The sequence below is a fragment of the Lonchura striata genome, chromosome Z (assembly GCF_046129695.1).
Source record: "Lonchura striata isolate bLonStr1 chromosome Z, bLonStr1.mat, whole genome shotgun sequence".
Lineage (NCBI taxonomy): Eukaryota > Metazoa > Chordata > Aves > Passeriformes > Estrildidae > Lonchura > Lonchura striata.
In genome coordinates, this window is record NC_134642.1 from 80295083 (window position 1) to 80310991 (window position 15909).

The following is a 15909-nucleotide window of genomic DNA, read 5'->3' on the forward strand; positions in this document are numbered from 1 at the left end:
CTAAATCTGTCATAGCACAGGGTACTCTCCTGCTTGGAATAGTGATAGCAGGGGTGAGAAAGTAATTTTTAAAGTCATAACCTGCTTCTACTCTTGATAAACCTGAGACCACATGGAATGAATCAATATGCCCAAAGCAGATGGAGCAGACAAGATAACAAGCCATTATACAAAGGATCTGCAGTTTTGCAACTTTCCATAATGATTTATATGGAATCTTTTAAATGCTATTTGGTTTTTGTCTGGTTTTATTACAACAGATGTATGCAGCGTTTCTCATCATCCTAACTTAATTTCTTGCACTGATTTCCTACAAAATGTAAAAATACAAGGAAGGTAATTTTTTACAGAAAAGAAAGGTTTTCCATACAAGCACATAGCTTTTCCATTATTCACTAGTCCCATTTTATCTACATAGAGCCATTCAGCTACTCTGCAAATAATTTATTCTGTGTTAGTACAAGTAAATTATGAAAGCACCTTGGAATGCTCTGTAAATTCAAAGTGCACCTACACTGATTTCAGAGAAGTTTACAAACTGCAGGTTACATGATAGCTGACTCAGAAAACTTAAGGTCCAACCAAATTTTTTAGACTTTATCAGATGAACCTCTGAATAAAGGTATTAATTCAATGTCTTTCTGATTAATGATTTCCCCCAGAGTTTGTGCTATGACAGATGTTATGGTAGGAATGTCCATCCTCTAGAAATGGTTAATGTTCTCTACTTTAGAGGAATGGCATTAGCATAGGAATTTCCTGGGAATATCTCTGGGCAACACAAAGCACAGACACTCAGTGTTTCCTCACTCTAAGCAATACCTCCATCCTGCTTCTAGTTTATGCTTGCAATCCTACCTAGACAAATCTTCCCTGTAAGAATTATGATAATAACCAAGATGACTTTACATCCTCTGTGGAGTACACAACATCACCTTTCCAAAATGAAATGCATTTTTGTTGCACACTCATACTTGTGTTAGCATTTCTCCACCTCTACAAAGCAGAGCTTGGAAGGAGAGGATGCTAGAAATATATTATCCTTGGAGCAGGTACCTAAATTTCTGTAGTCTCAAAATAAAGTCGCATAGGAACTTCCAAAATATACCTGCACCCTGCACTGTTAATTTATTAAATGACTCCTGTAAGGTGAACAATCTCAATTCCCACTGAAGCCACTGAGCTCCTCACAAAACCACGCCTTTTGTCCATACCTATAGCTAAAGAAGTCTCATCTTGCTCACCTATGTTTGTCATGCATATATTAGAGTGCCTAATTGCAAGTTTTCTCTAGCAAACACATCCAGCAAACACCACCGTGTTAGCTTTTGCCAACAAGCCACACAGATTCTGCTGCAAAGCAATTACAAATTTGACAGGTTTTCATTATTTGCAAAGAGTAATCATGTAATGGCACAGATCATCAGAATCTAACGACGGAGTTAGCTCTCATGCCCATTAAAGTAATAAATACATGCTCCAAAGAAACACATAGATTAGCACAAAGCAGTTAACACAACACTAGAATTACACAGTTAGGCAGATTATTATTATAAAGGAAAAGAGGGTTTTTAATGCCTCCTAAGTGGAAGTACCTTCAAGAGTCCCTTTCAATGCATATTATTCTAAGGAGATGGTGGTATTATTACTACTACTACTACTACTACTACTACTACTACTACTGTTATTTTCCTGAACAAAAAAGAAAAAGCCTTCCTTCCAAGATTTAAGAGCCTGTGGTAACAAGTGCTCATAGATGTTGAAGGCTGTTGACTATTCAATGTGTTTCATAGAAGACTGACAATACCATCACATCACTTTCCTAGGTTGGCCTTTTGTACCACCCAAGGTGCCACTTCTGCATGACCAAACGCTGTCAGGTCATGACCAGAGGCTTCCTCATGACACTGCAACCTTTCTTAACTGGATTTGCTCACCTAATCAGAAGTGTAGATCAGTGGCTGGCCTTATCACAGGGCAAAGGAAAAAACTTGTGAAAATTTACCCCCCTGGCTCCACCCTGCCTCCTGGGAGGCAATCACAACAGGTTCTGTGGCCAAAGTTCCCTTTCCCAGGGACACCTATATTTCCCTGTGAGGAGGATTTAAAGCTCTTCTGGGAAAGTACAAGAAAATGGCACTAAATTTCCATTGTACAGGGGCATCCCATTGCTGCCAGCTTAAATTCTTTTACCTGCCAAGTCACATCATTTTTTATTTTTGCCAGGCCAGCCTGGGTCTTGTTATGTTGGAGACTTCCATTCCTGTTGTGCCAGTTGGAAACAAAATAATTTTCTCACTCTGGAATAAGAAAAATACTCTGCCTCTGCTGCAACATTTGATTTAAGGAAATTAAAAACCTTGTGTGCATTCTAATGAATCCTCATGTGTCACATTCTTAGGATATCAAAAGAAATATTTTGGTATTTGTTAATGCAAGCCAGCACAGTAATTTTGTCTGCCTACCTACCCAAATTCTCAGATTTCCTTTTGAGCCAAAAGTAATTGTCTGAGACATTTAATAAATAAAGTAGACAGAAAATCCCAAAACTGTGAGAGAGTTCAGATAACCATGTGTGTGTCTGTGTGTGCAAGCATGTGCACATGTTACTGTGTGCATCCTCATACCTTCCAGAGGACAACAAGCTTAGGTAAAAGAATCAGAGGCATGCAACTCTTCAATTTCCTTCACATATTTTTAGTAAGTCCAGAAGAAATCCCCTTGAAAAACAGTTCTGGAATTTAAACTACGGCAAATGACGAAGAAAATTCCCTCTATTTATATCTGATACCCAAGTAAACTCTAAACTTGGTTCTAGCATAGTATAAATGCAGCTGTAACAATGCATTACTGAAAATATGGGGGAAAAAAAAAACACTCTCAAAAACACACATCAAGGTCCTTTGATTTTTGATGCACCAGAGAACATCTTTTCTTCCTGGGCTTCCTAACAGTCATCACAATCAACCACTGTGAAATTAATCAGAATTTCCTTTCTACACACCAGTGTTCAAGGAAAAACATTCAGATATTCAAGGAAAAAAAACAACCCAGGCACACCACAACAATATGCACCTGGTTGAAATATATTGCCAGCCTGAGATCAACAAACTATATTTTAATTAAATACTGTACCTTGTTATTTCTTCCTTAAGTTTACAAGGATCCTCTGCATAAAATTTAATGCCAAAATACAGAGTATATGGTGGTCCAGCTGCAGGAAAAAAAATGGTGTAAAAGTGAGTTGTCGTGAATTGCTAATTGGTATTAATTGTTACTAGTTGATGACAAAACAGCTACTAAGAAGCCTATTTTAACATTTTATGAAAATTTGAAATTATCAGAAAAAGTATTGCATTCACACAGCAAATTATTATGATATGTTAAGCATGATAGAGACATCACAGCTACTATAAAAATAATTGTACAAAATAAGAATAATTAACACTTATTATCTTAAAACAAAATGTAAGCATACAGCAGTCTTTGGACAATAATGACACTGTTAAATGATACCATGTTCAATGCATGTGTGAAATTTTGATACAGCAAAGAACTTCAAAAACAAACTTGCTAAGAACTGTAAATCTCTTGTGACTAGAATATTGTGCAGACTGTGTAGATGGAACATTATTACTTCATCTTTGTCATCTAAGTTCAAATTAAATACATACTGTTTATCAATTCTTTATGTTCAGCGAGGGTCTTTGCAGGATCCAGCCAGTACTGTGAGACAGATAATTATGAAAATTAGTCACTTAACTTTGAAAATTAACACAGAACAATTGGTTATTCCTATCTCTTAACCTTTTCTTCTCCTTCCCTCATACTGAGCTGACAGGAGGTACTGCACTCTCATCCCTGGAAGAGAGAGTGTTGCTGCTTGTGCTAGTAAAAATAACTATCAGCTGGCATGAGAAAATATGCTTTTCTGTGAGTGCCACTGGTCTTGAGATCAGCACAGGTGAGATTAAACACTTCAGTATGGTGGAGAAGAGACAAGAATCTCATCTGCCTTTTCATTTCTCCAGTGAGTACTTAACTCTGTGGCCATGGCACAAAGCTATGCTTAAAATCACCGCATAGCTATTTATTCAAAGGCTGCCAAAATTTTTCTGAAGTATGCAAGAGGTGGGGGGAGGAGCGGGAGATTTCTAACATTTTATTTGCAAGCCAAAGATGAATGGAATTTCATGGATAATGCAAAGGCATTTTTCAAGCCAAAGCCAGACAGTAAAGATGAGGACATTTAGAGACCCGAGAGCCCCAACACCAGGGCCCTGTGAGCACACCTAGGCACACCTGCACAGTAATGTGTGTCAGATACTTGATAAATGCTTGTACAGATGGATAAACAGGGTCAGCTATAGTTACTCTACAACCTGATAGGCTGAAGTGCCAAGAGAAATGGAACAAAAAACCAGTGTCTCTTTAATCCAGTGCGCTGGCACAGCAGTTGCTGACAACAAACCCCGGAGTGGTGAATGCCAAGGCAGCTCCGAGGTGCTGCCTTTGCCCTTTCCATCTCCTGGCAGCCCCTGTGACACTCCCCAGTGCTCTCCCACCTGCGCCCCCAGCACGGGCTTGCAGGCAGCTCAGCACTGCTGCAGAGAGCTGGGGGACCCAGCACCCCCTCACCCAGCTGCCAGGGATCAGTGCTGCCAACCTAAAAGAAGTATTTAACATTTACAGAAGAAGTGGGGAAAAAATATAATCATTTTGTTGTAGTCCTAACCAATGTAGCTATCCAGTTACTAAAGAGACTAATTTACTAATTGCTCTTTACAAGCACACAAAGTATTACTTTAATAATTTTTTATTTACTGGGACTGATTTAAAAGGTACAAAGTTATTAAAGAAAATAACTTCCTTTTAAATTTTAGGCAGAAATTACATTAAAAAAACAAAAAGGATATTTTAAAGTACAGCATAAAGAAAAAATGGACTCTTTTGTCCTTTGTACTTTTACAAATCTGGCCCCCATACAAGCCAGGTATGTAAGCAGCATGCATCCAAGCTCCATGCAGTATTTAGCCCTTTAAAGTGCCTGCAAGAACTTTACCACAAATCTGGAATCTTAAGTTTTTGCATCTGCATAGGGTTAAACTTAGGTCACATTCCATAAACCTGCTTGAAACAAAATATTAACTAGGTTGAAATGTTTGCTGTAGTTTCAGTCAATGAAGTGTCTGGTGCAGAAAGCTCTATCAACTTCAAACTAAATGTTGGACTGTCTTAATTAGATTCTTACAATGAAGATGATAGTTTTTGATCACATTTACAACAGGAATAAAATTTTGAAGAGGAAATTCTTCAATTATAATCTGAAATGATCAAGATTTTCCCACACCTTAAGACAACATTAAGAATTGGAATTGCTGTGTCAGATTTCTCCTGCAAATGTTCCCTCCAAAGAACCTCAACCCACTGAGTTCAGGATGCCCCTATTATATAAGAAATGCAAAAAATTTTCAGGCAATTCCTACATACAAATATGTATTTAATGCTACCATAGAATCTAAAGTTATATAAAATATATTTGTTATTATATCATCAGTGAACTGATCCTGCTGCACTCTAAAAATTTATTCTTACTACCTGTAACTCACTTGACCATCAGCTTTGTGTCTGCTGTTTTAATCCAATAATATTCTTCTAAAATTTATTGTTTCTACTCAACATTATCAGCCTCCATTTTCTTTCCACTGGTTATGACATCTAATGTAACACACACAAACAATTCCCTTTCCTCCTAGATAATTTCATATATTGTGCTTGGGGATGACTGTAAAAATCCATAAAAAGAAAAAAAAATCCTTTCAACAAAACATAAGCTAAGTACAATCTGACTTATTTTCTAAGATGTTGAGGACAAAATATGCTCTACATTCTATGATATTAATTCCCTGTATTGCCATGGGTTACCTCCTACCTGCTGTGCTCTCAGGGTTTTGTGCAGGGGAGAAAAACCTACATTGCAGGGTGGGGGCATGGTGCAATATTAATTAATATCATCATTTGTCCTTCTGTATTTGTATTTCTCCTCTCAGAGCCCTATGAGAGTATCAGTATGTGGTACATTCTGATTATAATAGCCCAGATTAGCACTATCAGGTAAGAAAAGAATATTTACATTACAGCCTGCTGTACAATTTTTTGTATATAGCATGATTCTTTTGGCATTTCACAAAAGCAAACATCTTTGGGCTTCAGGGGGACCCATTCCTTCATCAAATTTTGCTCAGCTTTTCCTGATATGTCATATTGCTATCTCTGCCTTTTGTGTACCTCAGTAAAATACTGGCTTGGCTATGCTACACACCCCAGCAAAGCCATAAAGGCAGTAGCAAAGGGACTGTAGCAAAGCACAGCAGAAAGCAGCAGTGACAGAACAGCCCTCCCTCACCAGTCCACCCAGCCCTAGAGAAGTACACCCTGTTTTCCCCAAACACTAAAGCAATGAGAGACTGCAGGGGGAAGAGTGTGGCCAGCAAGTCAAGGGAGGTGATCCTGCTCCTCTCCTTGGCCCTAGTGAGGCACATCTGGAAAACTTTGCCCAGTTCTGAGCTCCCTAAAGCAAGAGAGACAAGGAGTGAATGGACAGCGTCCAGTGAAGAGTCACAGAGATGGTGAGGGCTTTGGACTATGTCTTTTATGAGGTGAGGTAGGGTCTGGGCCTGTTTAGACTGGAGAAGAAAAGACTGAGAGGGAATCTCACTAATGCAAATAAACAGCTCCGAGGCAGGTGGCAGGAGGATGGTGACAGAGTCCCTTCAGTGGTGCTCAGTGACAGGACAAGGAGCGATGGCCATAGACTAAAACACAGGAAGTTCCACCTCAATCTAAGGAAGAACTTCTTTCCATGGAGGGTGGCAGAGCAGTGGAAGAGCTGCCCAGAAAGGGTGTGGAGTCTATCCCTTTGGAGACATCCTAAAACCACCTGGGTGTGTGTTCCTGTGTCACCTACTCCAGGTGACTCTGCTCTGTCATGGGTTGGACTGGGTGATCTCCAGAGGTCCCTTCCAACCTGATGGTTCTGTGATTCTGGAGAGTTTCCTAAGCCACCCTCAGCATCTGCTACACATATTCTGGTGATTGTGTCTCACCTGGAAATAGCAGATGGGGCACACAGTCCTGGGAGATGAGGCAGAAGATGCAAATGCCCTCTCCAGGAAGACCCAGCTGAGTATCCACATTGAGAACCATGAGGGCAGTACCTGGTGTAAACTCACACTAATTTGGGCACCATTTGGGCACATTACTCTCTGCAGAGTGCAAAAGGCTCACGTGAAGCACAGTTAGGGATTCTGCGGCACTCAGAGAAAATTGGTCATTCTTTTAAAGAATTTACACCACAAAAAGGTACTCAAACTCCACATGAGAAGAAGCGCCATGTAGTTTGTCAACAGAGGCGCTAAGAGATTAGGGAACACTACTGACAACACAGCATTAGCTGAACCCATCTGTTCACTGGGGTGTAGTTTGATATCATGGATTTTTAAATTAATTATTAAATGTTCTATTTTAACTAATTATTAGAAGATACATTTTGTTGTTCCTTTGGAGACCAGAGCATTAAGTAGATATATGTAATGCTAGTCTGACATCAACTTGTGGTCTTCCAGAGCTTGATTTTTCCATTTGAATACTGTCCGTTTACTGTGGAGAGTTTGGGGAAACCTGGAATGTCAGTAAATAAAATTCCCAAATTACCACCCTAGAGACAGTGTCATCCAATTTATGCTTTATCCTACTGTTTGTGCCCCTGCCAGTGCCTCCCAGTTTTGTCAATCTGTTTGCTGCATCCAGCTGTTCTCACAGGCTAATTAGTTGGTTGGCTGTTCAGGAAGAGACCATTTTAATGCTACACATTCATATACACTATGTAGCACAGTGAAACCTTGTTCACTCATTAATGCCCTACTGGTAGTACTAAAATAATTATTATACCACCCACATAACAGGTAGCTCACCAACACAGCACTTAAAAGACCACCTGGAAGTGCTGAGGCATGCAAGAGTAATGGGGAAAATAACCAAACAATCCCTTTCAAACCCTTAATTAAAAAAATGTTTCTTTTATGACTGATTTGTTCTTTAAAATACATCATTTTGTCTACACTGCTTTGTTCATCATTCAGTTAAATCTATAGTATGACAAAAAAACCTGACAGTACAAAAAATAAAACTTTCCCCACCACAAGCAATATATTAGGAGTAGCCGAACCCCTAAACACTTTTCTCCCTATAAGACTAACTAAGGACCACGGTTTTAAAACTAATTATCAAGGTCACTTTTTCCTCTTCCCTTAGGAAATCTACTGTGGTCCAAAAAATACCAAATCCAAAATCCAGATCTAGGCTCCTTGCCAGCTATTACTGAGCTAATTCCCACAACAGCCCAGTGAGTTTTAGCCGCAGTCAGCATGCAACTAAATATATGTTTACAGCTAAAGCACAAGGTGTTGTTTGTTGCGTGAAAGCTTTCCATTATACTGCCCATTCTTAAAAGCTTACAAGAGCTCACTAAAAATAGCAAGCTAGCAGCATAAAACCACGCATCATAAAACACATAAAACTACACACAGTAGCACTGTTAATGAAGTTTTACAGCTCATTTATGAACTTTTCAGATGAGGGAGCATCAGGTTTTCGTTATCCTGACACAGATGAACAACAGGACCAGGAGTTTTCACGATGGTTTGTTACAAAACAGTCCAGGTGCAGAGGCAGCAGTGCACCCTTGACAGCTCCTGTGCAGCATCTCCATGGCTGGGCAGGAGATGGGCAGGGCACTGCACAGCCCTGCACACAGCTGAGGTCCCGCATCCACACGAAAGGCTAGTGCTGGTGTAAGAGCAGGCAGATGACAGAAGTGGGATAAACACCTTCCTAATCCGTGGGAAAATCAAGAATCACAGAGGCTTACTGAATTTGGGCTGGCCCGAGGATAAAGCCTAAAGCTAACATTAAATTTGCACCACTGGAGCACCACATGAGAGAAAAGGCAGAACAAAAGGATGTGCCCTAAAATGTGCTTTCATGTGCCCCTTTCACAATAGAGGTGCAATCCCTTTTTATAGTTGTGTGGTATATAGTAGTATATTTTCATGTGCACCACTAAATATATCCTGTGTATGCTTCTGGAAATATTCCCAGGAACAGCCATTTCTATTTTACTTGCAACCACAGCTAAAAGGAAGACACTTCTGAGAGCAAAAAATGCCTACCTGCTGTTCATTCACACCTCAAATTCCTCAGGAAATCAAAACCACCACTTTTAACAGTCTACCTTTAGTTCATAGCTGAATATAGCTTTCATCTTCATGGAATAAAATTATTAGAAGCTCATCAAGGAACTGAATTAATAAATTTCTGGATGATGTCACAAAAGTTAAAATACAGAGAGTGAAGTAGCTCTCAATACCAATCATCAACCTGCTTAATACTGTTCTAAATTCAGTCTTCACATGATCAACTTCTGGTTAACAGAAGAAATTGGCAAATATTTAGCCAATTCAATAAATTATTACTATATATAGATGAAACAGGATCTTATGCATTGCTGTCATCACAGAACACTGGCTTCAAAACTGTAATGGCTTGACTTAATTTAACCATAGGCCAGGCACTATTCCCTTCATAATTTTAAAGCAGTATGAAGTCCATCCTGTGAATATAGCACTGGTTCCTCTTGCTGAGCACCCCCTGCTCCTCAGCTCTGCCTGCAGCAATCCCTCACAAGCCTTTGGCAGGGCAGACAGCACTGCTCCAAATAACTCCTGCTTTGGCTGGAACACCTCAGCCTGGCTGAAACATCTCCTTGTCTGCTTAGGATGGTAATGTCCCAGTGGAAAAAGCCTCAGCTGTGGGGTAAGTCCCTGTCAAGGAGGCTCTAGGGAACACGGGCTCAGGGACACAGAGATGATTCAGGCAGAGTGGAAATGGCATTGCCCACACACCCTGAAGCTCGGCCAGTGTTGCAGCAAGTGAAGCAGGCTGGGATGCACTTAGGGACACTGTTCCCTGTGCAGGGCCAAGGGAGGCTGAGCAGCACAGACCATCAGGCACTGGCTTCAGGGCACAGTACTAAAGAGGAAAAAATATCAATCCTACTTTCATACAATAATTTTTTACTGTTTGTACTTTCTTAATTTAGTTTTCAACAACATTTAACATTTGATTCCATTCCTATCTAAGATGTTAATGGCTATTCCAAGAACTTATTGGAAACAAACAAAATAAATTCATACTGGAAACCTGAGCCAGGAAGCAGTGAAAGTTAGGGGACGTATGACAATCTAATGCTTTACAGGCAAACAGCACAACAGGGTGAATTTTATACATGGCAAATCCAATCTGCTGTGTCTTTTACTCACCGTTTGATGACTTCGGTCACAGTAACGCAGCCCAAAGTAATCTATTTCCACCAGGTTTAAGTGACGAAACACGTAGCCCAGGACAACCGACCCTTTCGTTGACTTCTGTGGGAAAGAATTTACAGAGCCTATTCACAAAGATGCTCTGCCTTTGTCAGCTATGTGCAGTGGCATTCATGCAATCAATTAGCTTTGTCTAAAAAAAAAAAAAATTAGGCAGTTCCACTGCCTTTAACAAAAATTTCAGCAGTACAGATGTGAATATTTTGCATGTTTAAAAAATAATTCTGCAGAATACTATTAAGAAGCTGGCAAGGTAGTTGTAACACAATACCAAAAGAAAAACAAACAAACAAAACCCCCACAGTTCTGCTGAACACAGCATTTTTCAAATTCAACTCACCCTTCCAGTACAGACCTGTCACTCAAACTCTGACCGTGGAGATCAGGAGGCAAAACTGCCCTTAAGACCTAAATTATACATCATTAACTTCTCTGTTACTAATCTTTGTAAATAAGGTTAGGTTTTATTTGTTTTCTTGTAAAATATTTTTGATAGTAGAAGGGGGAACAGTCCAACACCCTGAATTGAAATAATCCTACTGTTTTCTTGAATAGCACTTCATTAAGCGTCTATGACAGTATTTGCAAACAACGCTGGGGACAATATGCTTACAAAAAGCTCACTTCCACCTGAATGCCTCCTATTTGTTGGTTTGCCTGGCAGCCAACAACAAACAGATGAGAAGGATGGAGAATAATTACACAGAATGATCCCCTCTCAGAATCAATTACGGTCTTTGGTGATTACAGTCCTAAATTCCACAAGAAAATATGGGCATAACTCATAACTAGGTTTTGCTTAGCTGCTTCATATTTTATAAATTACTAGACTGTAGTAAAATCACCACAGAGAAAAGAAGCAGAAAGTGGAAGCTGTATGATATTGTTTGTGCAATTTCACTTTCTAACTTATGAACAGATAATTTTAAAATTAAAATGGCAAATAATACTGATTAAAATATTCTTTAATTTAGTTCTGCTGGTGAAGTATCAAACATATCACAATGGTGAAGGTCTATTTTTTTTTCAGCAGGTGCATTTGGTCAGGATTCATATCTAATCCCATGAGCAGGGACAATACAACAATTTCATGTGGCCACTCACACATTAAGCATGCTATGACAAGGCAAACATCTCTTGTAGGCTGGAAATTTCATATCCATTCTATTCACCAGATTTACTATATATTTGTTTAAAACAGGATGTTCTTGAAAGGTTGTCTTTGTCTGAATCCATCAGACTGGTTGTTTACTTCAAGCAACTGCAATTACATATTCCCTCATTGTGTACAGTGAGCCTTAATGATCAGCCACTAAACAGAGAGCAATCTGGAGGGAAATATGATTAAGGTAAGCAGAAATTCACTACATCTCAATTTATCAAGCTGGATAAAGCAGAGCAATACAATGATTTTATCATCAGTTTCATCAACAAGAAACTGAAGTCAGGTTGTGAGAACAAGGCAAGATGACCTGTAGAGTACTGCAGAAAAAAGTTGGAACAAAACAAAACACACCTTAAAAATATTAAAAATACAGGTTTGATTACTAGAATAGGGATTTAAGACTGCAGGACAATTGTCCTTCAGTCTTAGTTTTTTTAAATTAGTTGTCATTCAAAAGAAGTAGAGGAGACATCCCATTAAAAGGAACATTGTTATCTCATAAGTCATGTATTGGACTTGATACTCCTGGTGATCTCCTTCCAATTGGTATGTTCTATGATTCTGTGTCATATAAGGCAAATTACCCTCAGCATTGTTAACTATTTCCATCATCATTTAAACAGTACAACAATGTCTTGGAAACCTAGGGCTGGACAGACATCTTTAGAAACAGACACAAAAAAGTCCAAAATAAACAAGCAGGTCTGACTCCAAATTGACCCATGCAGATAATGATGGCAACACTTCCAGCTGGGCACTAAACCATCTGAGAACATTTCAGACTACAGGATCTCCAACATCAGCGACTCAGAGTTGATGGTTTTTGACACAGTAAACCACAGTGAGGTCAGTAAAACCCTTGCAGAAGGTATAAAAAGGGGTGCCTGTACCATGGCTCACAGGACACATTGAGTGGTGCCCACCCAAGCCTTGCTCAGCTTCTGTGATTGCAGTTCAAATCTCTTTTCTTTCTGTGAGCTTGCCACTCCTTGTCTGACCAGTACCATTATTCACAGTATCAGTTGGTTTTATTAACAGCACTGAGAAGCAGTGATTGAACCACCAAGATGAAGCTGTCAATTTCAAGAATGTAAGTATTATTTTACTTACCATAATAGTACACAATCCTGTGAGTAAACAAAGAAGCTTAAGTCTTACAGGAGTTCAACTTACATGACTCTGCACCGGTTTAGAATGCAACTACCCTTCTTAGCTGGAACTCTTCTACTTCATTCAGTTGAGGTCTGAACAAGGAATTTTTGGGACAGCTTTCCTTCTATGGACCCTAAAGCTGGTGTGTTATCCCCAAGAAAAATGCATGTATCAGACCTGGTCTGGTTAAAATTAAAGCCTCCTTTCTTTCCTTTCAGAGCTTAAAGGCTTCTTTTAAACTGCTTTCTATTTATACTGCTAGGCAGATAGAAAACATAAATGCCTGTTTATTTATTCTCTTTTGACGCAGCCTACTTAACACTTCAATAATTGCAGATGCTGCAGAAGCAGGTGGTCTGTCTGGGAGGAAAAGCTGAGCAAACCCATCCAGCTCACAATGCTGGGGCTCTCTACCTCTACAGCAGCAAGGTGCTCAGTGCTTTGGTTACCCTCAGCCAAAACATGCTGCATGTTGCAGTCTCCACAGCCCTCTCTGCCAATACCTTTCACATCTTTCAGCAAAGCCTGCTGAACACAAAGAAATGCTTTGCAAGGGAACAGCCAGGATGTGAGCCAGGACCTATCCTCACACCCTTCAGACCTTAACCTCATATTTTCCCAGCACTGGGGATCACTGTTCACGTAAAACATTGACCCTTGGTGAAACCATTGCAGACTCATTTTCAGTTAATTTCTCATTTTTAGCCACATGATTTCAAGATTTCATTCAAGTAATTTTCATCTTCAACTTGAGTCAAGAAAGAAGTTTTGCTGATTAATCTCTTAGTAACTACTTCTCAGTCCTGAAACACATTTTTACTTAATTTGCTCAAAGTTTTGCAAACTAAGAGAAGCCATCTTATTTCCCTTGATAAAATTACAGCAAAATTCAGAAAAGCTAGAAACCAAAACTATCAAAAACATAAACAGCATTACATTCACATCATATGGCTTGCAAAAATTACATAATCTGCCTTGCATTAAGCTCAGACTTGCAAAGGGTTTGCATTTTTAGGGGTAAACCCAAGTACATTTGAAAATACCATCAGCAATGCTTTCAAGAGAGAACAAAGAATTATGTCAATGAGTCATAACATCTTGCTTTACATGTTAGCACTGTGGCTATAAACCAGAAAGGCAGGTTTATACTGGCTAAAGAAAATGACAGTCAGAACATTCAGGAGAAGGCTGATTTTACTGTAGTTTTCTTAATCAAATTGAAACTATTCTTTTAAAAGCAATACATAGAATTCTGTGTTTTAACATATTCATATTACTCTATATTTAGACACCAGAAATTCTTATCTTTCATACAGCTCACTGCTTTTTAGCTCCAGTGACATTTTTCTTGTTGGGTAGTTTTTAATTTTCTCTCTTGTGTTGTGCAGAGCAGAGGAGGCCACATCAGAACTATTATTGGTATTAATTGAATTTAAAGACAAGATCTCTGCCCCAGTAGGATGCTAGTCCCTCTATTGAAGGAAAAGTGCTATAGGTAGTGAAGCCTCTTGTTATTGTCTCTTTTATATCAAGCAGACATCATGATGCTTTTCTCCTGAAAATAATTCAATCTACACACTCTACCTCTTACAACCCAAAAAAAGCTAAAGGAATATGCAGAATTCATAAGCCTGTGCTCAGAAAAAGAGTTTATAACTTAGGTTGAACATAACCTTTGCCTTTTGAGATGCCCATCAGAGATTCCCCCTGATGCAGCATGCCTGGAGACCAAATTGCAGTATTTGCCCCAGGAAATGGTTACTAAGGGGAGAATAAAATTATGCACAAAGGCAGCACACAATCATGCATGAGAGTGAGCAGACAAAGAGCAGAAATAGGTGTCTCCAAAGAGCATTTTCTCACTTTTTTTTTTGGCCTATTCTTCCTCCTTACCTCAAGCTCAGAAAAGACTAGACACCAACACAATTTTTCATCACCTTCCCTTGACAAAAGCAGCACGACATGAAGCTCTGAAATCAGAGTCCTTGGTTTTTAACAATGAAGACTAAGGACTCCTTTTCCCCAAGGCAGTGTGCCACCCAGGCCTCAATTTGCATACCACATGTTCAAGCAGAGAAAAGCCTTTAAATTAAAAATGCTAAACATTTACAAATATTCACCCAGACAAAACAGCTTAACCTTAATTTCCAGAATGCATGTCTAAACAGAGAAGAATTTACATTAGTGTTCTTTTATACATGCAAGGCATTCCCCAGCACAGTCACATAACAGAAGTAAATACTTTGAGGAACTGAAAATTTAACAAATAAAAATGAAACATCACAGGCTGCCCTAAGTATACATCATTAAAATGAACCATCCAAAATGAACCATCCAAAATGTACTAATCCATCCCTGCCTCTCTGCTTCTATTTCACTGGCAGCAGATATGTCAACATGTTTTCAGAGGTTTTTATGTGAGAACTCCATGGATTTAGGGGCACAGGCACAGACCTCCCTGTCACTATTCCCAAGAACTTGACAGTGTCTGACCTGCCTGGATGTAACAGATGACACAGAATTCTAAGTGCTGTATATTAAGATACCTGTAAATCAGTTTAGCTTTCACTAGTGGTCAATCCATTGCATTCCAGTCAGCAAATGCTATCCTAGAAAAAATACCTGAAGACACACAATATTTTTCTGGTTTTGCAATTATTGTATCTGTCACAAATTCATTTGCTCAGGGGCAACCTCCTTGAAAGAGGGACACATTCCTAGGAGTGTAGGCACCAGCCAATTAAACATCTCCCCTTGTAACTACTGGCTGGAGTGCACTTTGAGGCACTGTCACAGATAGATGTAAAGCAATTTACTTGACTTTGAAACACAAAAGAAAATGAGCTAAAGAAATTATGCCTTAAAAATGTCTGGCTTATGGGAAATTACTTCAGTTCAGCGGGGTCCTTTTTGGGGAGAAGATGTAAGCAAGTATTTTTATATATACATGGTATAGCAATGCAATTCAGACATGCACACACGTTAAGCAGGAATCATAGCCCAGTGAAGACAACAAAGGGCAAGCAGAGCAAGCACATAAGTAATGGGAAGACAAATAAATTTTGGAAACATAATTAAATATTTACTAGTGCTCTAAAATTGATCTCTGTATTGAATGATATTTTACAAAATTGTAGCAACTGGTTCTGT

General features: G+C 39.1%; 1 protein-coding gene across 1 annotated transcript in view; it reads right to left on the bottom strand.

Moving 5' to 3' along the window:
• Positions 1 to 15909, bottom strand: part of EPB41L4A (erythrocyte membrane protein band 4.1 like 4A) — a 116421-nt gene that overhangs the window by 60806 nt on the left and 39706 nt on the right. The window contains exons 2-4 of the mRNA XM_021524791.2: positions 10380 to 10484; positions 3675 to 3726; positions 3136 to 3214 (exon numbers count right to left, since the gene is read on the bottom strand). Coding sequence (XP_021380466.1) covers positions 3136 to 3214; positions 3675 to 3726; positions 10380 to 10484 — 236 coding nt within the window. The remainder of the gene's footprint in view (positions 1 to 3135; positions 3215 to 3674; positions 3727 to 10379; positions 10485 to 15909) is intronic.